At 33.5% G+C, this 27,529-nt stretch overlaps 6 protein-coding genes and 5 pseudogenes across 11 annotated transcripts, besides 3 other annotated features; 7 read left to right on the forward strand and 4 right to left on the reverse strand.

Moving 5' to 3' along the window:
• Positions 1-2,322: 2,322 nt before the first annotated feature.
• On the forward strand, positions 2,323-2,565 carry TVAGG3_0405200 (serine threonine-protein phosphatase family; the record flags this gene model as incomplete). The annotated part of the gene is made up of 1 exon (XM_051232897.1): positions 2,323-2,565. One exon carries the CDS (start codon positions 2,323-2,325, stop codon positions 2,563-2,565), a length of 243 nt encoding a protein of 80 aa, XP_051102627.1.
• Positions 2,566-3,872: 1,307 nt separating this feature from the next.
• Positions 3,873-25,085: a mobile genetic element.
• On the forward strand, positions 4,457-4,849 carry TVAGG3_0405220 (phage tail repeat-like family; the record flags this gene model as incomplete). The annotated part of the gene is made up of 1 exon (XM_051232898.1): positions 4,457-4,849. The coding sequence occupies one exon, from the start codon at positions 4,457-4,459 to the stop codon at positions 4,847-4,849; it is 393 nt and encodes a 130-aa protein (XP_051102628.1).
• Positions 5,821-6,221, forward strand: TVAGG3_0405230 (annotated as a pseudogene). Its single transcript has one exon. A coding segment is annotated over exon 1 (401 nt).
• Positions 9,324-10,186, forward strand: TVAGG3_0405240 (annotated as a pseudogene). Its single transcript has one exon. A coding segment is annotated over exon 1 (863 nt).
• TVAGG3_0405250 (organellar and viral DNA polymerase type B) lies at positions 10,813-11,754 on the forward strand (the record flags this gene model as incomplete). Its single annotated transcript, XM_051232899.1, has 1 exon — positions 10,813-11,754. The coding sequence occupies one exon, from the start codon at positions 10,813-10,815 to the stop codon at positions 11,752-11,754; it is 942 nt and encodes a 313-aa protein (XP_051102629.1).
• Positions 12,938-15,055: a mobile genetic element.
• Positions 15,079-16,037: a mobile genetic element.
• On the forward strand, positions 16,478-17,058 carry TVAGG3_0405280 (KilA, N-terminal/APSES-type HTH, DNA-binding family; the record flags this gene model as incomplete). The annotated part of the gene is made up of 1 exon (XM_001292373.2): positions 16,478-17,058. A coding segment is annotated over one exon (581 nt), but the record flags the coding sequence as incomplete, so codon positions are not given.
• On the reverse strand, positions 17,387-18,259 carry TVAGG3_0405290 (annotated as a pseudogene). Its single transcript has one exon. A coding segment is annotated over exon 1 (873 nt).
• TVAGG3_0405300 lies at positions 18,296-18,753 on the forward strand (annotated as a pseudogene). Its single transcript has one exon. A coding segment is annotated over exon 1 (458 nt).
• Positions 18,770-19,189, reverse strand: TVAGG3_0405310 (protein of unknown function, DUF4108 family; the record flags this gene model as incomplete). The annotated part of the gene is made up of 1 exon (XM_051232900.1): positions 18,770-19,189. One exon carries the CDS (start codon positions 19,187-19,189, stop codon positions 18,770-18,772), a length of 420 nt encoding a protein of 139 aa, XP_051102630.1.
• TVAGG3_0405320 lies at positions 19,225-20,309 on the reverse strand (annotated as a pseudogene). The gene has a single exon. A coding segment is annotated over exon 1 (1,085 nt).
• Positions 25,086-27,106: 2,021 nt separating the features above from the next.
• Positions 27,107-27,395, reverse strand: TVAGG3_0405330 (protein of unknown function, DUF4106 family; the record flags this gene model as incomplete). The annotated part of the gene is made up of 1 exon (XM_051232901.1): positions 27,107-27,395. A coding segment is annotated over one exon (289 nt), but the record flags the coding sequence as incomplete, so codon positions are not given.
• Positions 27,396-27,529: the final 134 nt, after the last annotated feature.

The following is a 27,529-nucleotide window of genomic DNA, read 5'->3' on the forward strand; positions in this document are numbered from 1 at the left end:
TTCAAAGATATTTTTTAGAATTTTCTTATTATCATTGAATAAAGAGAACTTGGTTAAGGGTCTCATTTGGAGAAATGACGACTGGGATCTCCAATTTCCAAAATATGAATTTCTCACATTGTGGTATGTAAATTAATGTAAAACAATGGCCTACTTTTTGCATATATTATCCTTCCCCCTTGTTTCTTATCAAAATATGAGATTTTAACTATTTTGTGCCTTACTCTCATCGCATTTGCAAAGGGTATCGGTTGGGAGAGTAAAATCTATGAAATATTGAAAAAAAAAAAAAAAAAAAAAAGGTAGTGGGGCTTCCAGGCACTTCGTGCCTTCTAGCCCTGTTGATGTTTAGTATAAATGAAGTTTTTTGAAGGGCTTCCAGGCGCGTTGCGCCCTCTAGCCCTGTTGATGTTTAGTATAAATGAAGTTTTTATTCGGAAAACCTTCTTCTGGGTCGAAAACATTATATAATGTGTCACTTTTCACAAATTATATATGTTTTCATGTTTTGTCAAGACTTCTTCGTAAATGTTTTGTCAAGACTTCTTCGTAAAATCAGACAAAAATATATTTTAGGTGAAGAGGTGAGATCTCACCTGTTTTCTCACCTGTTTTCTACCCTCTTGAATTTTCATGATTTCATCGTAAATGTTTTGTCAAGACTTCTTCGTAAATGTTTTGTCAAGACTTCTTCGTAAAATCAGACAAAAATATATTTTAGGTGAAGAGGTGAGATCTCACCTGTTTTTTCACCTGTTTTCTCACCCTCTTGAATTTTCATGATTTCATCGTAAATGTTTTGTCAAGACTTCTTCTTCGTAATGAGTGTAAAGGACCCAAAAATATAATTTAGGGTAGAAGGTTAGATCTAACCTCTTTTCTAACCTCTTTTCTACCCTCTTGAATTTTCATGATTTCTTCGTAAATGTTTTGTCACTTTTCTGTCACTTTTCAGGGAAAAACATTTTTATTATTATATATAAATGAATTTTACAAAACCACCGTTACCGTTCTTTGGAAATAAGAGTAAATGTAAAGATATTATATTGAGAGAACTTAAGAAACTACCGAATGGTCTAACATTTGTAGATTTGTTCGGTGGAAGTTTCTATATATCCCATTTATGTCATATAATATTCCCAGACTCAAAGATTATATGCAATGACTTCGACAACTATATGGACCGTCTCAAACATATACCAGACACAAACAATATATTGAAAGAGTTAAAAGAAAAGATACCTATAGGTAAGATGGAACGTATACCATTAGATAACAAAAATATTGTGAGAGAGGTTTTGAAAAAAGCAGAATATATAGACTGGGATAGTATATCTGCTAGACTATTATATAGTGGTTCTATAAGAGTTCATGACATTGAAACACTTATGTCAAAAGTTTTATATCTTAACTATACAAATGTTTTCAAAGAGGACATAGAAAAATATATTGAGGGTATAGAGTTTGTGAGATGTCATTGGACAGATTTGTATGAAAAATATAAAGACAAGGAAAATGTTTTCTTTATAGTGGACCCGCCGTTCTATAACACATGGGATTTTCAATACCAAGTAGACTGGACTTTGAGAGACTCTTTAGAAACTTTAGACGTTATACATAACCATCCATGCTTTTACTTTACATCCGATAAAAGTGGTTTGGAAACCGTTATGAGATGGTTAGAGGACATACATGACTATGAGTTTATATATGACAAGATAGAATATGAGAGAGGTCCTATAAACTGGAGAAAGTGTCATAACAAAGAAATTTTATTAGTAAGTAAATGTGGTTTGAAATAGGACTACTTGTTTTAGGTTTTTTCCATTGTGTCATTTATTTATTTGACGTGGCAGAAAAGTACAGAGAATATGAAGATGAACCAATGCCTGCAAATGTTCAGTATATGTACTCGTAAGAGATATTTTTATCTAATATTAAATGGACGCACAGAACTTAGCGAATGCACAGCAACCTGGACAACCAAACCCAGAGAATATTCCAAATGAAGTTAGAATACAAACTGCAATGGCAAACTATGGTCAAGTGCCAACAGATGTACAAATGCAAACTGCCATGTCAAATGACGCTGCGTTAGGTTTGCCACCATGGTATGCAAATATGAGATGGAAAGAGTTTTATACAAACCCTGAAGTGGGATATAAACAACTTTATGCAGATGACGCGAACACAGGAGTTGACCCAGAATATGTTTTCTACCAGAGGAGAAACAGAATGTATGAGCTCCAGTTAAAGAATGCTATGGAACTCAACAGGAAACGTAAGAGACTTGGCGGACATTAGATTTTTACATATAGTAAAATGGGTTTCTTCAGTAGTATTGGAAACTTCTTCAGAAGAGTTGGAAGAGGTATATGGAATGGAATAAAAACCGTAGGAAGAGGAATTTGGAACGGAGTCAAAAATATTGGTAAAAGAGTAGGTCAGTTTGTTGGTATTATACCTAAAGACCCTGAACCAGAAGAACAAGCTCCTGTTATACAACAGCCTGAACCTGCACCACAGTCTAGTTGGCAACCAAATCCAACACCTCAACCGTATTAAAAAATTATATTTTTACCGTTCGATAGTAGTTGTATATGAAACTAAGTTCTAAGTAAAACGCATGGTATAATGGAATTATTCTTTTTCTTCCATCTGTAGTAAACCATACTTGAAAGTCTGAAATACTTCCACTTGGTGGTTCGTATAACTTTGTAGGTTTTTCGTAAAAATCATTTGCCAAGCATAAGAAAGAGTTTTGGGCGCCAGAAAATGAAGCATGAACAATAATAGCAGCTGGGTCGAAAACATCTTTAAATAAATATGGTTCATCTCTTGCATATCGACTGTAAATATTTGCTAAAGGAAGTTCGACTTTCTGATTTAACATTCTTTGCAAATAATACCATGACATTGCAGTGAATTCTGTATATATTTGTTCGTCTTTCTTTGGATTGTCTTCGTAGATTTGAAATGACACTTGTGAATTTTGTTTGTCATATACAATTCTCACATAAAGTGTGCTCTCGGTATTTGCATATTCATCAGCATATTTTGCATAAACAGGAATTTATTTTATCTTCTATATTTTTTAACGCAGTCTGTAGAGAAGATGAAAGGTCAACTTGTATTAGCTCAATTTCTTCCACATTTTTCGTTTCCCTTCAGATATATAATCTATATGAAACCTTACAATAAATGGAAAACTTTTATCTTCTACAGACACAAACTTCATTCTACGAAAGCCAATAGCTTTTGTGACAGATGGGTCTCTTAGCCATCTTAATGGGTAGTCAAAACGATAGCCTTCATGCTTTACGGTCTCTGTCTCAAACTTTTGACCGACATTAGTAAAAAGTTCATCTAATGGTTTAGTTGTAGCAACTCTTGAATTTTCTTTTTCTATTGGAAGCATATTTTATCTAGAATAAAAATGTCAAATGAAACAGCGTCTATGAGAGAAATACAACACAACCGACAACTCATTATGCAAGCTCTAAATAAGAACACAACAAACTTTTCAAACTATTCTAAGATATCTGAGTCATTGAAAGAAGGAAACTTAAAACTGACATTAAACCCAATGACAGATGAGTTTCTGTTTCAAGACAAGAAGAACAATACTGTCTGTATAAATCCAACAAAAGGAACTTTAAACGAGAAACCTATAAATGAACTTCTTTTGAAAGCAGATGTTGACAACAAAGCTGACAAAGAATATGTAGACGATGCAATAGCAAAAAGAAGAAGAAAGAGCTAACAATGCTTATGCAACAAAAGAACATACTCATCCTGAACTAGCAGACAAAACATATGTTGACAATAAAATGTCAAGTGAAGTGACAAGAGCTGAAAACGAATATTCTAAAAAGACTCATACACATTCTATATCTGAAATAACAGACTTAAACGTTAGCCTTGAAAATAAGGTAGATAAGGGACTTATGGCTAGTGTGTTAGTGAAGAAAGCAGATAAGGAATATGTGGATGAAAAAGATAAAGAAATTATAGAAAGGGTTGACTGGTACCATGAACGGACATCAAAGATTTTTAAAAACTAAAGCCGATACAGGATGGGTTTCAGGATGTTTAGACCTTAAAGCAGATAAAACTTATGTTAACGATGAGTTAGAGAAGAAAGCAAATAAGAACCATACACATACAAGTTTTACAACTGTTGCTATAGAAAGTATTGAAGGAACGGTTGAAGAAACTGGTGGGAATGCAATATATTGTAAACCTCCTAACTTTCCACAAGGTTTAACATCGGATGACGACATAACGACGATGAGAAACATTAGATGTAAAGATGTTTATGTCATGAAGGATGAACATAATATTAAATTCACTGCTCAAGATTTATATGACAAGAAAGCAGACAAAAAAGAGCTTCAAACATTAAAGACAGAAATACTTCAAAACATTATATCCTATAGGCTCTATTTATACGTCAATGAACTCTACCAGACCAGAAACAGTTCTGGGTTTTGGAACTTGGACTCAAATAGTCGACAGGTTTTTGTATTGTGCAAACTCTTCAAAGGAAACAGGTGGAAGTAAAACGATTTCAGGTGAAAATTTACCTGCACATAGTCACTACATAGATTTAAGTACATCTCAAGCAGGTTGGCATAAGCATAGATATTGGGATTGGTCAGCAATGATAAAAGGTAAAGGATATGATGTTAAAGACAACGTTAAGTTTGCTATAGATTGTTACTGGAGTAACACTGAGGGAGGAGGAAACCATACACATCGCGTTTCAGGATATACGCAAACAACGGGACAAAGTAAAGAATACATGCCACCTTACATGACAGTTTACGCATGGTATAGAAATGCTTAGTCGTCATTTTCAACTTCTTTAGCATATTCGTCAGGAGTTGTCTTATATTTGTTAGGAACTGTCTTTGAAAGTATACCACCTTGAACTTTGACAAGTTTGAAACGAGGTCTGACAATAGTAGTTTTATCTTCTGCTTGCAGTCTGTACATTTTGCCATGTTTGCCTAAAACTTCATAATATTCTCTTGTATACTTTCTTCTATTTTACGAACACGAATGTGAGTACTGTCGGTTCCCATTGTTGTCATAGTCAATAGTATTTTCATATGGGTCGCGTTTAGGATATTTCTATTTTTACTTTGTCACCTTTCTGAAGTTTGAAGCCCGGCATTCTTTCTTGTTTGTCTCTTTTGACTAAATTATTAAATATATAGTCTTCTCTAAGTCAGGGTTGTTTTTCATTTCTTCGGGGAGTGGTTTCCCAAACCTTTTTGTTTACGGCTATTGTAAATATTTAAAACTTGTCTCATCTTTGCCATGGAGAAGTGTCTATATTTGTCGTCATATGACATTTCATTTGCTTCACCACCTTGTGGTTGGTTTAAGTCTCTTAACATTTTTATACAACCGTCAATGACACCAAGAGCAGAATGGTTTTGGTCGACAATGAAATATTGGTTTACATTTTTTGAACGCAGATAGTTTTTTTACATCATCTGATTTGAAAGAACTTTCACAGTCAGATGTCAGTTTTGTTGGATGGTATTTGTCAACGAATATTGTCAAAGCAGTTTTCACATCTAAAATATTTTTGGACCATAATGGTATGGCTTCACAGTATCTTGTGTTTTGACCGACAAATATTAGCCAGTATGGAGGTCCATCTTCTCTATACCTCGGAATGTTTTCCAAGATATCCATAAACCAAGCATTTGGTGTTGAACTAAAGATTTTTATCATGAGTGCTTTTTTTTGTTGCCTTAGAAACATAGGGGTCCTTGTTTGGATTCGTCATTTTTTAACCCATAAGAAATGGGTTTATTTGGCGCATTAGCAGGAGTTGCATCCAGATTTTTGCCCGCAGTGGGAACAATAGCCAGAGGTGTATTTGGAGTTGGAAGGAAGATTTTGAGTACATTAGGTATACTTAAAGAGAAAGCACAACCTATTATACAAACTGTACAGAAAGGTTGGGATGTAGCACGAGATGCAGCAAATCTTATTCCAAATCCTGAAACAAGAGGAAAAGTTCAAGGATGGATGGACAATGTAGGAAGACAAGCAGGAAACTATTATAACAAAGCAAATGACTACTATAACCAAGCAGGACACTATATGGACCAAGGTGAAAGATTTTTAACAGAGGATATAACCATGCACAACAGTGGGTAAACAATAACCAACCGCAACCACCTCAAACTTGGGGAATGTAAAGTTTTTTACTGAGATGAAATGAACAATACAGCATTGAGACAAATGGGTTCAAGATGGATTTGTCGACTTCCAGCAGTTACACCACGTGTTTTCAAGTTCTTCCTATACCTCAGGAAGTTTTAGACCGACTTAAAAAACAACAACAACCAGTTGAAAACAAACCAAACTAAAATTTTTACTGAGATGAAATGACCGAAGAAGTTGAAACGGTAGATTTGACACCACAAACAAAAGTTCAGAACCATTGTCAAAACCTGTCAAAGAACTTACAGATGAAGAGAAAAATTCAATAATAGAAAAGTGCCAGGTCTGGAAATACAAACCCTAACTATAAAGTCACTTTTCATAGAAATGGAACGGCTAGTATCTTCAAAAAAGAAAACAGACTCTCACAAATAAAATATTGAAGTCTGAAGGAGCTTTCGAGACAACAGATGGAAAAGTTTACTTCACTGACCAACAGTTCATTATAGAACATCTCATTGACTTAGAGTCGAAATATTCTAAACTTTACAACAAACACAAAAAGTTGAAAGGAAAACAAAAACAAATGGCATATGATATTTATGAAGATGTTGACGACACAACTGTTCCTGCAAGTGAAGTAAAGTCAGAGGAACCGAAAAGTGACGAAAAACCGATAGAAGAAGAAAAACCAAAACTGAAGATAAACCAAAACCAAAGTTTAGTTTCCAAACTAAACCAAGTCAACCTTCATTAGCTGGTATGGGTTGGCGTCAAAGACTTATGGCAGGCGGCGGTTATGTAAAGTAAAGAAAAAAAAACATTTTTTTATTTTTATAAAAATGCCCCCATATAGAATGGATAGAAAGTCTGCTAGAATAAAAGCAGAGTTGCAAAGATATGGTTGGAGAGTTTCGAAGAAGTTTAAATATAGGAAGGGAAGACCCATAAAAGTCTATGACAAACTGGCTGGTCTGACCTACGAAATGGATTTGGAAACAGCACGTGCAAATTATCCAAAACAGACTAGAGAGGTTAGAAGAAGAACGTCTTATGGACATGCCTTTCGATGTTAGTGAACCTCAAGTTGAAGGACACGACGGCTTTGCCAGATTCTACTGGAAACATGACGAACAATTGCATCCTTTGAGAAGGAAAAAAGGTAGTGCAGAGGTGGTCATGCTCCCATGGAAAGAACAGATATGCATATGAAAAGTATCGTGAAGTTAGAAGTCAAATTACATCTGGTCGAACCTTTACAGTAAACTTTGACGAAGGAAAGAACAAAGAAGGCTTCATGGGTGTACTTGCTGCAATTCAAGACGGAAATAAGAAAGGATACAATCTCAGATTGACCATAACAGATTTGGATGGTCACATTTACTATGCACATGGCAATGTCACAACAGCTGCAAAACTTCTTGACGCTTTCAAGACTACAAAGAGAGAACAAATGGTTGACTCCGACTCAGACATTTTGAATGCAATTGAAGGAATTGCAAGTGTCAAGTTCGAATGGTACCAACCTAACCCTCAAGCAGTCAGACAACATGCTGGATACTTCCCGTTCATAAATAAGTCTGACATTGACTTGACAAGTATGGAATTTACAATTCAATTGAAAACAATTGTCAACGAACCTTGCATTCTAACATGTCTCAGGAACTCTGGTCTTGTTACAGATGAGAAGATGAAGTATCTTGAGTCATGTGTGAAGACAAGGTACATTCTCAGAGGTCAATTGGCAAAAATTGCACCGTTGGCAAATGTCAATATCCGAGTCAACATACCTACAGCTAAAGGTTCTTCACATGACGACTATGTTGTTGAGTTCAATTTACCATGGTTGAAGATTGTAATTGTCCACAACCACTTCATGTTGAACGAAAGTCTTACAAACCATTGTTCGGAAAAGGCAAGTGCAACATTGTCAGAGCTGTAACATTCTTTTCGAGAAAGGTTTGTTGGAACCAATTCCAGATGACAAGCTGACAGAAACTTTTGTACCAAAAGACGAAACAAACTTTTTACTGTTAGCAAGACCAAAAGTTGTTCCAGACAAAGTTCTAGTACAAAAGAAGTACACAATTCCACAAGGAGTTGGATTGTTCGGATACCAACCTGAACCAGAAGAACTTCCAATGAGGTTGCAAGAACTTCAAGATGCTATAAACAAACTTCCATTGAGACATCCAATTGACGTCAAATTGTATTTGGAGAGCATCTTGAGTTAGGTCAGAAGGTTTTTATATGAAACAGTTGCTTCGACGATGTTTATGAGATAACAGGAGAAGTTTCTCAGAAGATAAGAGACTCACTTGAATTTCCACAAACTGGACCAATTGGTTGCGACAAGTTCGACTCAGATGAAAAGATTACTATGTCGACCTTAACGCTGCAACATGAGGTTTGTCCAATATATTCCGACTGGAATTCCAAACGAAGATGGTGAGTTTCCCGGAAGGAACTATACAGTTGGAAAAGTCATACAACAACTGTATGATATTAGGAAAGCTTCAAACCCCAAACTTGCAATGACACTCAAATTGCTTATGAATTCGACATGGGGATATTCCATAAGAAACCTCAAGAGATGGAAGAGTAAACATTATGAGAAGGTCGACAACTTTGTTGAAAGGTTTTCTCCTTTTGTTTTGAAGTACGAATTCACTCAAGGTCAAGTGGCTTAGTAACCACATTAAAACCTATTGTCGAACATTGGTCTTACCCTCAGTTCGCAAAGGCAGTCCTTGACAACTACAACAAATTCTTCTCCGAAGTCAAATCGAAAGTTGTGGTTTACTATGAGAACATTGACGCACTCATGACGAACGAAGAAGGACAACAAAACTCATTGAAATGGGAATGGTCGGTGAAAAGATGGGCTGTTTTAAGCTAGATAAGGTATTTTCCGAAGTTCATGTCCTCTCCAAGCGTAAGTACTGGGGCATACTTGAAGACGCACAGAAATAAAAACATTGCATGAAGTAAAAATTATTTTTAAAAAGTGACATTTTTTAATTTTATTTGAAATGTACGCTGAGTTTGTTGGAGAAGACCGTTGGGAAACTTGTTTGTTAGATGAGAAATATGAAATGGCATACCATTTTAAAACAATATATTTTTACATATATTAAATGCTTCAGGTTGAAAAACAAAGAACAAAAGTAGCAGATACAAAACCGTTAGACTATATCTTTACAAATGCTGGTAGGACTATTTCAGATGAAGAAATTTCATCCCGAATATACAGGTTTGACTATCCAATTCGTTGGCTTCAAAGTCCTTCAGATGCAAAGGCAATAGGATTTAGAAGAGTTTTTTGTTTTCAAATAGAACTAACGCATTTATGTTCGCAGTATATTTTCATGGGCAGTATAAAGGTCATGATGGTCTAATAGACAAATTTGACGAAATGAGAATCTTTACAGTTCGTTCAGACGAAAGTCTTGAGAAAACTCTAAATGACTTTTCAAACTCAAATGAACAAATATTATTGGGAATTTCAAGAAAAATACGACTCTTTACTAAATGGAACATACTATCTGAAACTAGAATATGACAAGATGAACTCCACCGTTTCATTTCAAAAGATTGAAATTAACCCTCCAAGAGATACAGAGTTTTTATATTGGGGAGTAGACAAACGTTCTTGGCACAATTTCTTCGGTTACTAAACCAGAACGAACCATTACCACCAGATGGTCCATTTCAATTTATACTTCCACCAGCAGATTTGACAGTTTATAGAAACGTGTTTGACCCTCAAAATGTTATGTGTCATGCAAGTTTCAGTTCAAGCAACAATAGTTTTCTATGTATTGGTAAGGACTTTTATGACTTTGCTTCTAAATTCTACGAACCACCTAGTAACAGTTTCTCTGACTTTCAAGTTTGGTTCACAACAAATGGTGTGCAACATATTATTCCATTGTACTATGACTTTTATCTCGAATTGTCTTTCATATATAACTACGGAAAAGTGCTGAAAAAGTATTGAAAAATAATGTTTAGGTGAAGAGGTGAGATCTCACCTGTTTTTTCACCTCTTTTTTCACCCTCTTGAATTTTCATGAAAACAATACTTGTACTGCTTCAGAACAATACTTGTACTTTTTCAGAACAATACTTGCTCTGCTTCAGAACAATACTTGTACTGCTTCAAGTACCAACCACCCAAAACCTCTTGAATTTTCAAGACTTCTTCGAAAATGTTTTGTCAAGACTTCTTCGTAAATGTTTTGTCAAGACTTCTTCGTAATGAGTGTAAAGGACCCAAAAATAATGTTTAGGTGAAGAGGTGAGATCTCACCTGTTTTCTCACCTCTTTTTTCACCTCTTGAATTTTCAAGACTTCTTCGTAAATGTTTTGTCAAACATGAACGTAAATGTTTTGTCAAGACTTCTTCGAAAATGTTTTGTCGAAACTTCTTCGTAAATGTTTTGTCAAGACTTCTTCTTCGTAATGAGTGTAAATGACCCAAAAATAATGTTTAGGTGAAGAGGTGAGATCTCACCTGTTTTTTCACCTGTTTTCTCACCCTCTTGAATTTTCATGAATTTTCCCGAAATAAAAAATAAAGTTAGTTTTATTTTTTTTTATTTTTTTATTTTGTATGTAAAGATATGATTTCAACAATCGGCACAACAACAGTTCAAACAACAACAGCACCAAACTCGTTAGTCATGAATCCAACATCTATGTTAGTAGAGATGAAAAGCTTCATTCCTTCTTCATATACTTTCGAAACAAAAATCCAGAAGATAAAGCAAGAACTTTTAACAAGTAATTTAGACTGTAGTGCGAAAGATGAAACAAATGAACAGTATCTTTATGAAATGCAGGACATTATTGACCATTTACCTAAACTACCTGAAATTCAGCAGCAAAAACTAACCATTCCTGAATTCGATGAAATTGAAGTCAAAGCAACTGACTCAGTAGAAATAAAGAAGTTCATACGAAAGGTAAACTATGAATTCCTTGGATTTCATTGCAACCATAAAGTTATGGACAAAGATTGCGACATGGTATATAAGAATGTTTCTGACATATATAAATCTGAAGAATTTAAGACCTACGACAACTTTGTTTCGTTAGTTGCAGAATGTGTATGGCAGATAAGAGATAAAGATAAAAGATGTAAAATATGGAACGAACAGATAAAACCAACTGCTTTTGAGATGAAGAAAACCATTGACGCTTTAGTTGTTTTAGCAGGTCAAATTTCAATGTATAACGCAAAAATGAACCCGCGATGTTCTAAATGTAAGGCAGCAATTAGGAAATATAACTACTCCGTCAAAGAGATAGAAAGAATGAGAAACGACTATGCAGACTTAAAGAAAGAAGCAGAGAAACCAGCAGAAGATAAAATGAACATGTTAGAATTTCTGAACAAAAACTATCCAACTGCTGACGATTTCCTTCTATCTGACGTCAAGAAGAAGTATAAAGAAACTTTCGGCATTGTTAAAACTTTTGACATACTGACAGAAGAAATAGAAGCTACAAAACTGTTTAGAATTTCAAATATACATCGTACAATTCATGTAAAACGCTTATAAAATAACTGAGGTGAGAAAACGGGTGAGAAAACAGGTGAGATCTCACCTTCTACCCTAAAATATATTTTTGCTGAATTCAGCAACAAAATTCTGAGTAAAATAATTTTTAGGGCTTGTGTCAAACCGTTGAGTTTTCACAAAATTCCAAAAATAACGTTTACCATGTAAAACGCTTATAAAATAACTGAGGTGAGAAAACAGGTGAGAAAACGGGTGAGATCTCACCTCTTCACCTAAACATTATTTTTGCTGAATTCAGCACAAAATTCTTGAATTTCCTTAAGATAGAAAATCTTACTCGCCTAAAACTCATGAAAATCGTGAAAAATTGCGAGTAGGGAAAAAACCCTGGTCGCCTAAAACTCATGAAAATCGTGAAAAAATGACCAAATTTCATGAGTTTTGTGTGTTTTAGACCATGTTAGAAAACAGGTGAGAAAACAGGTGAGATCTCACCTCTTCACCTAAAATATATTTTTGCTGAAAAATGACCAAATTTCATGAATTTCCTTAAGACAGAAAAAATAAAGTTAGTTTTTTATAAAATATTTTTTTTATTTTGTATGTAAGAACATATATGACAAACACTGAGTTTGAAACAGTTAAAAAGATAGACAATGACACCAAATTGGTTAGAATAGGTGATTTAAACGTAAGATACTCAAAGAAATACAACAAATATTCTTTGTCAGACATTATATCTCCATCTGGAAAGAAAACAAACGACTGGGTTAGAAATGCTTCTACTCAGAAAATTTTGACAAGAAATCCTGAGCTTATGATATCGGTAAGATTCTATGGAACTACAGCATATCTTATAGACAAAAGTCTTATACCAATAGTTTTGTTATGGTTAGACCCAGTTGTTGGATATAACTTCATAACATATGGTTCATTCGATACGGAACGTTGCAGTGAAGGCTTACTTTACATCGTTCAGAAACCGAAGGACTTCAATACAAAGAGATATAAGATAGGAAGAACATATAATATAACTCAAAGATATGACAGTACAGTCAATAGAGTCAAGGTTGTGTTCGTTAACGATATGAGAGCTGCTGAAACAGAACTACTCGAAAAGTTTGAGAAAATGTATGGTGCTCCCACGAAAGGTAAAGAAACGTTTGAAGTAGATGAGATAGATAAAGCTATAAAATTATTTGACGAAGTTGCTGAAAAATACGAGATGGATAAAATGCACACATTTGCACACATTTTGACACTTTTTCTGACAAGCATCATTCAAATTTGAAGAAAAACCTCTAAATTTCATTCAAATTTCTGTCAAAATGTGTGCAAAATTGAAATAGGCACACATTTTGACATACGATTATTTATATACGTTATTTTAATGGTTTCAGAGAAATCTTCGTTACACATTATTGAAGATTACTCAATATTTAAGTGAATGACTCACTACCACCTGTTTAGAAAAATGGTAGCATAAAATCCAAATGTCACATATATTATTTCTTATTTCATACAAATAAACTTACAATTATAACCTCAACTTGTTTGCAAAGCAGAAACTCAATATAAGCAATCGATCAGTAGTGTATTTAAAAGTCGAATTTAAATTTAAAAATTTATAATCTTATTTCGGAACCAAATAGTATAAATTTAGGACAAAAAGCTACGTGGTGTTGATAACAACTATTAAAATTCAAATATTACTACCATGAACAATACAATGGCTCATATTGATAATTGATAAACGTGCATATAAATTGCATATATCATCAATGTCATTAAGTAAAATACATGTATATAAATAGATTAGAAATATTTTTCGGTTAGAATTAAAATCTATGTAATAAAAAATAAGTTATAAAAATAAATACCGAATTTTTATTTGTAATATAAACTGCTACAATATGCTAGTGTATACAAATGTATTTGTCGTATTGATTTGAAAGATCTTCAACATGGTTCAGATCTAAATTTGAAACTCGTAAAATAAAGCGAATCTTTATTTATAATATAAACTGCTACAATATGCTAGTGTGTACAAATGTGTTTGTACAAATGTATAACTCTTTGTCAATTGTTATGGCACCTTATAACTTAAAAATCATTTTCATTAACAAATATAAAAAGTGACAATTAATATTTTCATTAAATGCATATTTAATTATCAAAACAATGTCGATTTAGCTTGAATGTTCATTATAAATGTGTAAGTTTCGGAAAACAAAAAATAATTAATTCTCGCAAAGAAACTTATTTTAAAAGAACCTAAACAAAAGTTCATATAATAATAAATCTAAAAATAGATATTAATTTAAACGAAGATAATGAGAGAATGGGGATGTTGTAAAACAATGAGACTTAATGATCAAATAATTAAAATAATAAAATTAATTAAAGGAAAGCTAAAATAGTTTAATGAATTTTTATAGATTGATTACACAATCAATGTTTCTGTGTCAATGTACATCAATCAACATTGTTTCATTGAATTTTGTCTTTCACCAAGAAGATTCAAGAACAAAGTTTTGTAGTTTCAATAGATTGATTACACAATCAATGTTTCTGTGTCAATGTACATCAATCAACATTGTTTCATTGAATTTTGTCTTTCACCAAGAAGATTCAAGAACAAGTTTTCCTCTTTTTCTTTTTTAAATGATTAAAATATTACCTTGCTTCAACTTTACACGTTTTCGTTTACTAAAATTATCTTTTACCTTCACTTATCTTATCATACCCAATTATTCATTTAATTCTATATTTTTCTGACCAAAAATCCTCTCAAATCTCCCTTCTTCTTTCAAAAATTCTATGAGTTTATTCAAATTTCCTTTAAATCTTTGCTAGTCCTTCTTAAGATTCATTCTAAAATTTTTGAAAAAAATTTAAAATTTGCTAAATATATTCTTTATTACTTTGCACTATTTTCCAATTGAAAAATCGTCGATTTTAATCAAATGTAAGATCATCATAATAAAAATTATGAAACTTACCGTGTTTATTAGTAAATTTCAATATGAAGTTGTTATACAAACAGCTGGGACTTTAAATTGAGAAATTGCATAATTCCATCTACAAATTTTGGTCTAGACAATAATCATTGATAAATTATAATATATGTATTATGTGTATTTACATTGCATATATAACAATTTCAATTTCTATATTAAATTGTTATTTGATATCAGCTATATTTGTTCAGGTAAAATGAAGTGTAAAAATATAACTCATGAATTACATATATATATATATTATTTTTATTATTAAAATCAAATTCAGATTTATAAATTAAGGTTATTCATTTTTGATATGGTTATCACGCTCAAATATGTTGACAAAGAGTTATACATTTGTACAAACACATTTGTACACACTAGCATATTGTAGCAGTTTATATTATAAATAAAGATTCGCTTTATTTTACGAGTTTCAAATTTAGATCTGAACCATGTTGAAGATCTTTCAAATCAATACGACAAATACATTTGTACACACTAGCATATTGTAGCAGTTTATATTATAAATAAAGATTCGCTTTATTTTACGAGTTTCAAATTTAGATCTGAACCATGTTGAAGATCTTTCAAATCAATACGACAAATACATTTGTATACACTAGCATATTGTAGCAGTTTATATTACAAATAAAAATTCGGTATTTATTTTTATAACTTATTTTTTATTACATAGATTTTAATTCTAACCGAAAAATATTTCTAATCTATTTATATACATGTATTTTACTTAATGACATTGATGATATATGCAATTTATATGCACGTTTATCAATTATCAATATGAGCCATTGTATTGTTCATGGTAGTAATATTTGAATTTTAATAGTTGTTATCAACACCACGTAGCTTTTTGTCCTAAATTTATACTATTTGGTTCCGAAATAAGATTATAAATTTTTAAATTTAAATTCGACTTTTAAATACACTACTGATCGATTGCTTATATTGAGTTTCTGCTTTGCAAACAAGTTGAGGTTATAATTGTAAGTTTATTTGTATGAAATAAGAAATAATATATGTGACATTTGGATTTTATGCTACCATTTTTCTAAACAGGTGGTAGTGAGTCATTCACTTAAATATTGAGTAATCTTCAATAATGTGTAACGAAGATTTCTCTGAAACCATTAAAATAACGTATATAAATAATCGTATGTCAAAATGTGTGCCTATTTCAATTTTGCACACATTTTGACAGAAATTTGAATGAAATTTAGAGGTTTTTCTTCAAATTTGAATGATGCTTGTCAGAAAAAGTGTCAAAATGTGTGCAAATGTGTGCTATGTTTTTTTCTCAAAAATACATGTAAAAATAACGTTTACCATGTAAAAACGCTTGTGAAAAAAACAGGTTAGAAAACAGGTTAGAAAACAGGTTAGATCTAACCTCTTCACCTAAACATTATTTTTGCTGAATTCAGCAACAAAATTCTGAGTAAAATGGCATAAGATTGCTTCCCTCGGAAAAACCGAGAGAAGAGATTCCGTACGAAAACAGTGAAATTTCTCTAGACCGACTTCCTTCGGTCTTGCATAAAACTCATGAAAATCGTGAAAAATTGCGACCCAGACTTTTTTCGGGGTCGCCAAAACTCTATGAAAATCATGAAGAACAGCGAGTACGTAAGAAAACGTAGTCGCCAAAACTCTATGAAAACAGTGAATTTCCTGAAGATAGAAAAAATAAGGTTAGTTTTATTTTTATTTATTTTTTTATTTTGTATGTAAAGACAGATATGTCAACAACAGAGAACACAACAACTGCTATCGTTCATGAAGCTATAAATGAAGAATATGAGTACATACAGTTTAACAAACAACTCCGTCTCATTCGTTCGGTCAAAGACGATATGTACCAAATGCAAAGTATTTTGACAGCATGTTTTGCACCAGATACTAAGCTTCCTAAAGACTGGTTTAGGAACCAAAGCACCATTGAACTCTTAAGCGAAGCACAGCGAGACATACTTTTTTCTGAAAACAGTGAAGAACAGCGAGTAGGTAAAAAACCCCAGTCGCCAAAACTCTATGAAAACAGTGAAGAACAGCGAGTAAGTAAAAAACCCCAGTCGCCAAAACTCTATGAAAATCGTGAAAAATTGCCAAACGGTTTGAGAGGATATTATGTACATAGACTTCTTGTAAATGCTGTTGCAATGTGGGCTTCGCCTCGTTATGCATGGCATGTTTACAGACTTCTTGACGAAATTCATAGACAAGAACGTGAAGAGCTAGAGAACAAGCTTGAAGCAAAAGACAAAAGCATTCAGAAAAGAATACCACGTTCGGTACCAAAAGGAAAGGAAAAGAACTATAAGTATATGATTTATACTGAAGAGATGGAAAATGAAGAAGATAAAGATATGGTTATGTTGCATTTAGTCAGAAGAAACAACAAAAGCTTTTACGACCTTGCTAAGATTTACAAATCTGACAGAAATTGGTTCTATCGCGAAAACTTACCGATTTCAATGACCCCAAATGAAGATGTGAAACAAATAGTTCAAGATACGTTACCTCAAACACACTATATATGAAAGGTTGTACAATACTTACCTTCAAAGAAGACTTACCGCTACTGAAAGAAAAAATAACAGAGTATTTTGACAACTTCAAACAAGTAGAGTAAATGAACTCTTTATTTTTCAAGCTTGACTTTTTACAATTTGAACTTTGTTTGCGTAGATATGAATTCTGAAAGAAGTATGAGGGTCTTGTATGACTTTGTACTTCTCCCATAGTTCATGTCTGTCAAACTTACCTGCCATGGACTCTTTCATAAGTTCCATGAAATCGTCTTCGGACAATCCGGGGAAAAGTACAATGTCAGTCAGTATTCTCTTTACATCCTTACTTAAACTCTTTGCTGTCTGTACACAAATGACAACTGAGATGTTAAAGTGTCTGAGCTTCTTAAGAATTCGACACATATCTGTTCTCTATTCTTTAACAAAGGATGAGAGGCGAAATCATCTAAGATAAGAAGACATCTATGAGGTATGTCTTCCAATCGTAAGATTGCAATTTCTTCGAAATGTATTCTATCTCTTTCTGTTTGTTTCTGAAGTGTTTCTTCTCTAATATTCTCTGCATTTCCTCATTTGGGTCTTTAAACTTAGAATTTATATACTCATTTATAGCATTATACTTCAAAACTCTTCTTTGGTACTTCTTTATCCAATCTAACAACTCAGTATCCTTTATACATACTAACTTAGACTTCTTTATAATATCTTTGAACGAATTGACGGTTTGGTCAAATTGACCAAAGTACTACAAATGACAACTAACTCATAGAATGGGTTCTTCTCATCTAGTTCTTGTTGTTGTGCAGCCATTTTAAGATAAGTGAAAGTCTTACCCGACCCAGGTGGTGCAATTAGACCTGTTATACCATTCTGAGCAAATAAGAACTTGTCATGTATAGGCTTTATCTGAGCATTTTCTAACTTCCTCTTGTTCTTGTTTAAAACATTCTCAAATTTCTTGTCAATGTCAGCAAACTTTTTTTCTAACATATTTTTAGAAAAATTAAAATTTTTATCTTTTAGAAAATGTCTAGCGATTTCGCTATCTATATTCGAGACAAGCTTTTTGACAGCAAAACATCTGTCGACCATAAAATCTTACATAGTGTAAACAAGAAAGGTGAATTTGTTCTAAAGTTCTGTTTCTGGAATATGACAAGAACCATAAAACATTACAAAGAGCAGTCTTAAAATTTGTCAATGACAGACTTGTTGACAGAGATGACGCCGATTGGAAAGATGAAGTCCAACAAAAGTTCTTAGAATGCAAAGAAGACACATGCGCTGTTCTTGAAGATGAAATAGAAAACAGAATAGATGAGCTATTAAAGGACAAAGAACTTTTACATAAATATGGTTCTGAGAAATTTGACATAACTCCACCAGAAAAGAAGAAGAGAGAAAAGAGAGAAAAGAAAGAGAAGAAAGTAGAAGAGAAGAAAGAACCTGAACCAGTTCCAGAGAAAAAGAAATTTGACATGTAAAAATAAAATTTTATTTTTAGAACATTTCTGGGTCAATGTCAATGTTCTCTTCCTCTTTAGGAGTAAACACTGGCTTAGACTCTAAAATCTTTTTACCCAATTTACCTTGAACTTCAACTATCTTAGACTCATAATATTCATAGTCGTCTGCTTTCTTTGGTTCATAAGGTATAACAAGTTTGTATGCTTTGCCTTCTTTAAGGTTTGAGAACCTTCTGTCAAAATTTTCTTTGACTGCTAACAAACCTTCTATGTCTAAGTCTTCAAATTTCGCACCATTTTTAGTCACAATAGCAAACTTAACTGGTTCGATGTTCCAAACTTTGCTGAATGAAGACTTTTCAAAATGGTAGAAGTAAACATTCAAATATGTGAATGGGTCTAGTTCTTCTTTAAGTCCTGACATGTACTTGTTTACTGAGATGAATTTTGCCATCTTTTCTATCGGATAAAAAAATATTTTTTTTAAATTTACTCATAAAAATTTTTCTTTGTATATACACCATTCTGTACGTCTAAAAGACTTTTGACATTTGCCAAGAATGTTCGTTTAGACGCTGTCATATAACCATATTCTTGACAATATTGTTTATACGAATCGTACAATGACCTTTCATCTAATGACACAAAGTCAGTTTCATCTATGAACAGTTCATATACACTCTTGTTTGCTTCTAACAATGTTTGTCTCTCTTCGGTATGTGGAATTTGTCTTGGATTGAACTTAGAAATATCTAATGTCATGAAATATGAGAACAAGTGGTTGTAAAAGTCAGATGTCAAAGTTTCTGCTAAGTCGTCAAAATATTCTGTATCTTGCATATGAGAATCTGACGTTCTGACAACTACATATCTTCTGTCAGAACTTTCTAACTTCATCGGAAACAGCATTGTTTGAAACCATAATGAAGTTTGCAACATTTTCACAAACTCTTTGGTCTTTATACTTTCTTTCAACAACTCCAACTTTGTCTGTTATAAGACTCTTCAAAGCATCTGAGTTCAAAACTTTGTTGTATCTATACTTTGAAGTTCATTGCAAACTATAAGTTTCATATTCTCTATTGAGGAGTTAAACTTGCCACAGATGTTTTCTATGTTTGTCATATTCGGATTCGAATAACCTTCTAACAGTTTGCACAAAATATCTGTAAAGAATGTGTTCTTACCAGTTCCTTGCTTTCCAATTATAATGAGAGCAGTTTCATTTTTAGCACTTGGATGTTGTAAGATGTTTGCAAACCAACATAAGATATACTCATAAACCTTTTCGTTTCCATTGCATATAATTTCTTTGACATGGTCTAACCAAGCTTCTATAATATTTTCTTTCCATTCTACTTGTTCATATTTATATCCAGTGAAGATAGAATAGAAGTTTGGAGAAGGTGTATAGAACTTTATACCTCGAACTGAAAAATCTTCTAACTTTGACAATAAGATATCCCAAGCATCTAACATCTTCATGCCAACTTGTACGACTTTTATTTTCTTAAGTTTCTGTCTACATTCTTGTTCAGACACTATTGTTGCTCTTGGTTTGTTAAAGACAACATCCCATTCTTTCATGACATAACATTCTGGGGCAGAGTCGACATAAATGACTAAACGTTTCAAATTCTCGACTGCTTTGTTATAGTCTCGAAATGGACACATATTTCTGAATGCTTGGAAGTCATAAAAATCTGAAAACATCTATTCTGTACATTTTTATAAAAATAAAAAAAATATTTTTTTTATTCTTGACTTTGTTGTTGCATTTGTTTGCATTTGTTGTTCTTGAGCTATTTGTTGTTGAATTGTTCTTGTAATACAATACTTTCACCAGTTGCATCTTCCAATTCGAAACTTTCTGCCGTCATTGACAAATACATAGGACATAAAAGTTTTACAGGAACAAAGTTTGCGTCAACTAATGTCAACGTTATACTTGCCAAAGTGTTTGAGTTCACTAAGGTTGAAAATTCTGCATTCGAATGAACAATAGCAAACCAGCAGAGAAAGTATTGTTTATACGCATAAGTATCTTTTTGGTCATAATAGTTTCTGTCGACATTCGAATAACACTTTGAACCTAAGTTTGAAAACAATATATAAGATTGGTGTGCTTAATGTCAATGGAATAGACATTCCTTGTATGACACCTTTTCCTGTTATAGGAAACTGTTGGTAGTAAAAACCAGAAATAAGTTTTGTATTATAGCTCATATCGTTTATAGTAAACTCAGTCGGACATCCAAACATAATGAAACCTGCTCTAGTTGCAGCACATGTTACACCTGTACTTAAAGTATTAAATAAGTCAACAAAACCTGTTGGTGGTATATCTGAGTAAGTATCTTCAAAGGAGTATTTTTTACCATTCACAACAATAAAGTCTTCTGGTGTCAAAAGAGCAAAACAGGCTTTAGTCGTCATTGTGTTTAAAGTTAGTTTACAATATCGTCCTTGAGGACTTTGTAAGTTTGTTGTTATAGAATTATATGACTCAGGGTTTTTAGTCGTAATAGTATAAACCATTATATCTTCTGCCATTTATATATATTAAAAGTTTTTCTGAAAGTGGAGAAGAACTTCATCTAAACCTTCACATGGCGTTTTCTTGAAGTTCTCTGTCTAAGAAGTTCAAATATTTTGTAAAGACATAGAACTTTCCTTTGTCTACACGAACAAACAAAACAGGGTCTTTCATATCGTTCAAAAGTGTGTAAAGTCCTTTACATGAAATAAAGTCTATATTATTTTTCTTCAAACATCTTTCAAGAAGTTTTGACATTTTTACTTAGCAAATAAATTTTAATGAAATGTTGTGGTCGTCAAATATTTTATGACGTCTGGGAAACTATACTTTAAGTTCAACGTTTCACCTCCTTTCATAACGTATATCTTGTCAATGACATTATATGAAACACCACAGCAACCAATGTCGGGTTCTATTTCTTTGATGTTTATATCGTCTGCCTTGTCAAAAGTTTCAATAGTTCTTTCAAAACTTCATGAGGTGCAATGACATATGAGTTCACTTTTACAGGGTTGTGTTCGACCAAGTTTAACATTATACCTAAAGCTTGACAAATCTTCTCCTGAGTTTGAAGTTTGTCTTTAAGTTGTTGGTAGTCGTTTCGAATATCTGCAACAGAACTTAAGTCTCTGCTAACTTCAGGATATGTTGGTTGTTCTTTTACAGGAACAATTGCTATACCATCTTCGTCTTCGTATGGTTTCCCCACTTCAACATCTCTGTCTTTGACATTGACAATAACACTTTGACTGTTTGTTTTGAGTTGGTGAATTTAACTTCACATCTGCCACCGCCATTAAACCTTTTGAAACACTTACGCTTCTATTTTTTCGGAAATGACATTTTACTTAGAATAAAAAGATGGACGTATTCGAGTATCTCTTCGAATTGAAGCAGAACAAAGTTTACACACACAAACAATACAAATACATTGACAGAATAGTTCTTTATACAAACAATGGTAAATGTTATAGAATAGCAGTCTTTGCTGAACCAAAATATTTTCATAAAGCAAAGAAAGTTGGTATAACTGAAATGGTGAAAGTTCTTGAAGCAGACAAAAATATAACTTCAAAACTTACAGATATTTCTAAAGGAAAGTTTATAATACAATATTATGTCAAAACTGGCGTACTGTCAATATTTGACGGAGAGAAGTCAGTTCAAGAACACTTACTGACCTGCTGCCAAAATCTGCTCGATGGAAGCTGTCGTTATGCCAATCTGAGGAGCCCCAGCAGGTTTCATCGAACGAATCTTCAAAAGAGCATCTTCCGTGAAAAGTGCTATTGGTTTTGTAAACTTCTTTGCTCTCAGTTCATCTGGACCGTCTCTGTCACCAGTATATTGTATTTGAACTGTACAACAGTTGAAATACCACCATAAAGTTTTGAGTCAGCAATGGAATGCCAAGCCAAAAGTTGAACGGTCTCCATTTGTATATTGAGTTTTTTGACCTCCTGTATGAGTCCATACTTTCACATATGGCATAATAGAACTTTGCATTTCAGGGTTAATGGTTTTGTGAAGTTGTTGTTAAAGTTCATAGCATCTAATTCAAGTGTATGACCTCATATCCTCAACTGTAGAATATTCTTCTCTTGGATAATATTTGCCATCTATGTTTATATGATATTTAATACCGGGGTTGTAGAAACAAGAAGTCATTTATAGTTCGTCTGAACAGTACAAACATAGTATCTGCATGTTTCATTGCAGTTGTTAAAGCAATATCTGTTCTTGCACCTGGGTCAGCATTTGGTTTCCAACTCACCTGCAAAGTTTTGAAGATATTTGGTGTATAGGAACATAAGTGGAACTGCAATAATTTGGCAGCTAAAGATTTGAAATATCTGGGTCAACATATAGATGCAAGTCTGCTTTCTATTCTCTTGCATTTCAAACTTTTCGCATGTGAACTTAACTGGGTCCCAAGCAGTTCCAGCAGCATTGAAATAATAGTTTACTTCATTGTTGAAGTTTGAGAAACCAAAGTCTAAGTCAACTTTGTCTTTGCAAAATTCGGCGAATGACGTTTGATTTTTCCTTTACGTCTGTAATAGTGAATGGGTCTTGTGTTGGTGCAATGACTAAGTTATTTTTGCTTGGATAAGTTCGATAGAAATTTTTCTGCCCAGTTTGGCAAGTATCTTAAAAACCTGAAGATGAGGAAAGATGACAAAGGAACTCTAAGTTTCAGTTTTACTTTAGTGGCAGCATTTCCATCTGAACCAGAAAGGTTAACATAAACTCCTGGAACGTTAGGGTCAAGTCTTCTTATTTTTCTCAATATTTGCATACTGTCTGTTTGTTCTCTAGTTGTGGTTGTACTGAGTTTCTCAAAGCGAACCATTCATAGTTTGCCCATGTTACTGTTTGACTAGTCAGAGTTAGAATATATCTTATATCCCATGAAAACTTCTGGAGCATATTGGTATCCGATATAGAAAATTCCATTGCAACCTTTTTTGTCAGACAACTTGGCAGAAGGTTTTATTTCAATGTCTTGTTCCACGTATAAGAATGAGTTGTCAATAGAAAAAAATGAAACCTGTCGCAAGCAATATCTACTGTTGTTGAAGAACCTTCTCCAAACTCACCTACGTTTCCATAAGAAGCAGTTGTATTCGTAAGTTCCAGGAACTATTTCTGACCTTTAATGGCATTGTCGCATTCGTTATACCATTCGGAAACATTTCCGTTCATGGCATCCAAAACTGTTGGCGTTATATTCCTGAGCGGCGTACATTTCATATGGGTAAAAATATAGAATAGTTGGATTTATGTCATAATAGAACCCACTCGTACCAAGCTTTACTTTCTTCCTGACTGAGTTTTTAACTCTTCTTTTTCCTTCATTGCCACTACTTTCACTAGATGAAGTTACTCTTCACTACTTTCACTTTGTTCTACTCTTCTTCTTTGGTGTCGCTTTTGGTAACTTGCCCTCTGCTTCAAGTTGTTGCATCTTTGCCTCATGTTCACTAGTATGTTGTAAAATTTCACGTGTCCTTTTTGCCTTTGGGCTCTGGTCGCCCATCTCAGGTAACCAATATCCTAGAAAGATTTGTCATAGTTTGTAATTTGAGTCTTCGCGTATTGTTTGCATGACTCTTTCCTGAGTTTCCGGTTCAAGCTCTTCAAACAGAGCTTGTCCATATGGAATAAGCTCGTTTCCAAATATATGTTTTTGTAGCCATTCTGGTTTTCTTCCATGTACCATAATAATCTTTTGTGAATGGGAAAGCTTTTACCAATGTTTCAGTCTTGCGTCATTTATTTCTGTAGTTGGTTTTATTTGTCAAGGAACATGTTTTTCAATACTAACATTTCATTTGGTACTGTCCATTTGAGTTTTTTAAATATTCATCCCTTTCAGTTCATTGTCTGCAAAGTAAGTTTTTATGAATTTTGCAAACTTTCGTTTGCAAGGTCATGTACAATAGGTTCTCTTCCTTCTCTCTCCCTAACTTTCTTTTCTAAACTTTCACCAAATATACCATCTCTATGGTTCTGTGTAGTTCTTTGAGATAAATGTTCTAGAAGTCAGGTGTTATATTTCCATCAGCCATGTTCATTTCATACTGGTCCAAAATATCTGCATGTTTCATATCTTTCAATGGCATTAAAGCCGCGCTGAAAATACCAGCTATATCTGGTTCACCATTCACTTCCATTGCGTCTACAACTTCTTGAATTGTGGTTGTAAGTTTATGAACCACCTATCCGGATTAGCTTTATGACCCCATCTCATTGTAGTTCCATAGTCTGCAGAAACAAAAGTAGGTTTGTTTCCATATTGGCTAGGTTCTGAATGAACTTTAAACAATGTTTATTTTATATGTTTTGGTGAAATTTAACCTTTTATTTTCACCGAGTTCAGCCAAAGATTGAACGTTATATGGTCCGTAAGTAAAAAGGATTGTTGTATTTGCGTACACTTTCTTTCAGTTCTTCATTCTATGCTGAATATTTTCATCTGATGTTGGAGTCTTTTGTATGTCCGGCGAACATTTTTCGATATCCTTCTACTATGTCAGCGAATTTTTCTTAGACTCTGGAAAGATTCATATTCTCCTCATACTCTTGTTGAGGGTCAAGATTTTTCGGCTGTTCCAAATCTTCATCTAGTTCTGGAAGTTAGTTTCCAGGAGGACTTGTTCGTTTCCTTCAGGCTCTTCTAGCTGTTGTTGCTGAACTATTTCTTCCATGTCTGGTTGTATCTGAACTTCTTCTGTGGAGTTCTTGTACCTCATCTGGTGGCATTTCATATATTCGAGAACCGTTTTTAACAAGTTCCCTATTATAGCCATCCGCATTCATAACCCTTTCTTCTTTCGTTCCGTCTCTATTTTTTACGCGTTTCATGAAGATAGTTGAATTTCATTTATCTCTGACACCAAATCTCGGAGTAAATTCATCCATGTCATTTGGATGATATGCTATTAAATCATATCCTTAGCGAGCTTGTATTTTCCAGGTTTGAAATTATATCCCATTTGGTGCTGAACCATAAAGCTAAATAGGTTCGGGTCAGTATTTCCTTCCTTGAACTTTCTAATAGCTTCTTATATCTGTCACTAAAGTCAAGAGTATCTGGGTAACCATAATTTTCCTTAAGCATTTTTTAAGAATTCTTGGTTTCCTTGTTCTCTACTTCTTTTATGTCCTTGCTCTGTTTGTGGTTGTTGCTGTGCAGTGTTTTGAACTGTTGGTTGTGGTGCAGTGTTTTTGAACTGTTGGTTGTGGTGCAGTGTTTTGAACTGTTGGTTGTGGTGCAGTGTTTTGAACTGTTGTTGTTGTGTTGGTTGTTGTGTTGGTTTTGGTGCATGCCTGTGTCTGTGTCCATGTGACGATGTAAATGTTTTAGGTAGTCCTGGTGCAGGTGCTTCTCTTGGAGGGTTTGGTGGTATATAAGTTCCACTAGCTAGTATATAAGTTCACCAGCCTGATATAAGTTCCCAGCTGGCACATATGTTCCATCTGCAGCATAATGTCCTACCTGACTTTTCGTTTTTAAAAACATTTTAGGTCTGTTTTGGTCTGTTGTAACTCTTTTTTCTTGACTTTCCACAAACAGTTGCTCTAACGGCGTCATAGGCACTTTGAACTGCTGTCTCGTTGCTGCATCTGTTATTTTCGTCATATTTTGTGCTACTCTTTTAACTCTTTTGTCGAAACCTTCAGACTTCAGTTTCTTTCCAGAATGAGAAGTCGTTCACTAGTTTCACCTTACTATGAAGAGCTTCGAAGGCGTTCTTAAAGTCAGCATTCATTAAAGCTTCATTTGAACTGTCTCATCCGCTTGTATTTTTGTCCTTATTGACTCCTATAAGTTGGGCTGCTTTAGCGTTGCTTGGGCATCTAACAGTCATTATTAGCTTTTATATATTCTGCGCTTTTCATTGCCTTTTGCATGGCTGCGTCGTTATTTTTACTTTCTTGTGCTAAGTTTTCAATACTGTACGGTTTGGTTTTGCAACTGTAAAAGTTTTTCTGCCTTTACATTTGCTTTCAACTTCTTTATTAAACTCATCGCTATCCATATATGTCTTCAGGGCTTTTTTGTTTTATTTCTTCATCTTTCAGTACTTTATATTGAGTAGTATGGTTTTTCAAATTTAAACATCTTGTTCCATTTTTGCTACTTCTGCTGCTTTTTCTGACACTTTTTTCGCATATTCCTCTGTACTTAGTTCTTTCAGTTGTTCTTCTTTCTTCTTTTTCTCTACGTTTAACTCATTGAGTTTCTTTGTGTGTCTGTCATATTCTAGTTTCTTTTCGTTTTCACTTATTTGTTTCTGTATGTCTTATGTGACTTTTTGACATCTGTTATTTGATTTTTGAGTGAACTCAAATTCATTTGACTTTGAGGGTTATAAGCTGTTCCGTCTGCAGCTCCACCATAGCCTGCCATTTTCGCTAAAAGTGCCGCTCTTAAACCTCCACTCTGTGCACCAATAACTCGGTTTAAAAGCATAGGGTTGCTTGACATTTGTTGCAACATAGTGGGGTCATTCATAATTTGTTGTTGCAACTGTTGTTGTGGTGTCAGTTTTACTATTGGATGTTTCAATGCTCTCTTCCTCTTACGTATATTCTTACGTAGCTTACGTGGCATTTTAAGTGAAGTTAAAAAGCGGTTTTTGACAGATGTTTATATGACACTTTTTGTTCAGCACAAAAAACTACTCGGTCAAAGTGTTGTCAGTTTTGTAAAATAACCGTCCTATCTCATTCTATAAGGGGAAAAGG

Source organism: Trichomonas vaginalis, chromosome V (genome assembly GCF_026262505.1).
Source record: "Trichomonas vaginalis G3 chromosome V, whole genome shotgun sequence".
Classification (NCBI taxonomy): domain Eukaryota; phylum Parabasalia; order Trichomonadida; family Trichomonadidae; genus Trichomonas; species Trichomonas vaginalis.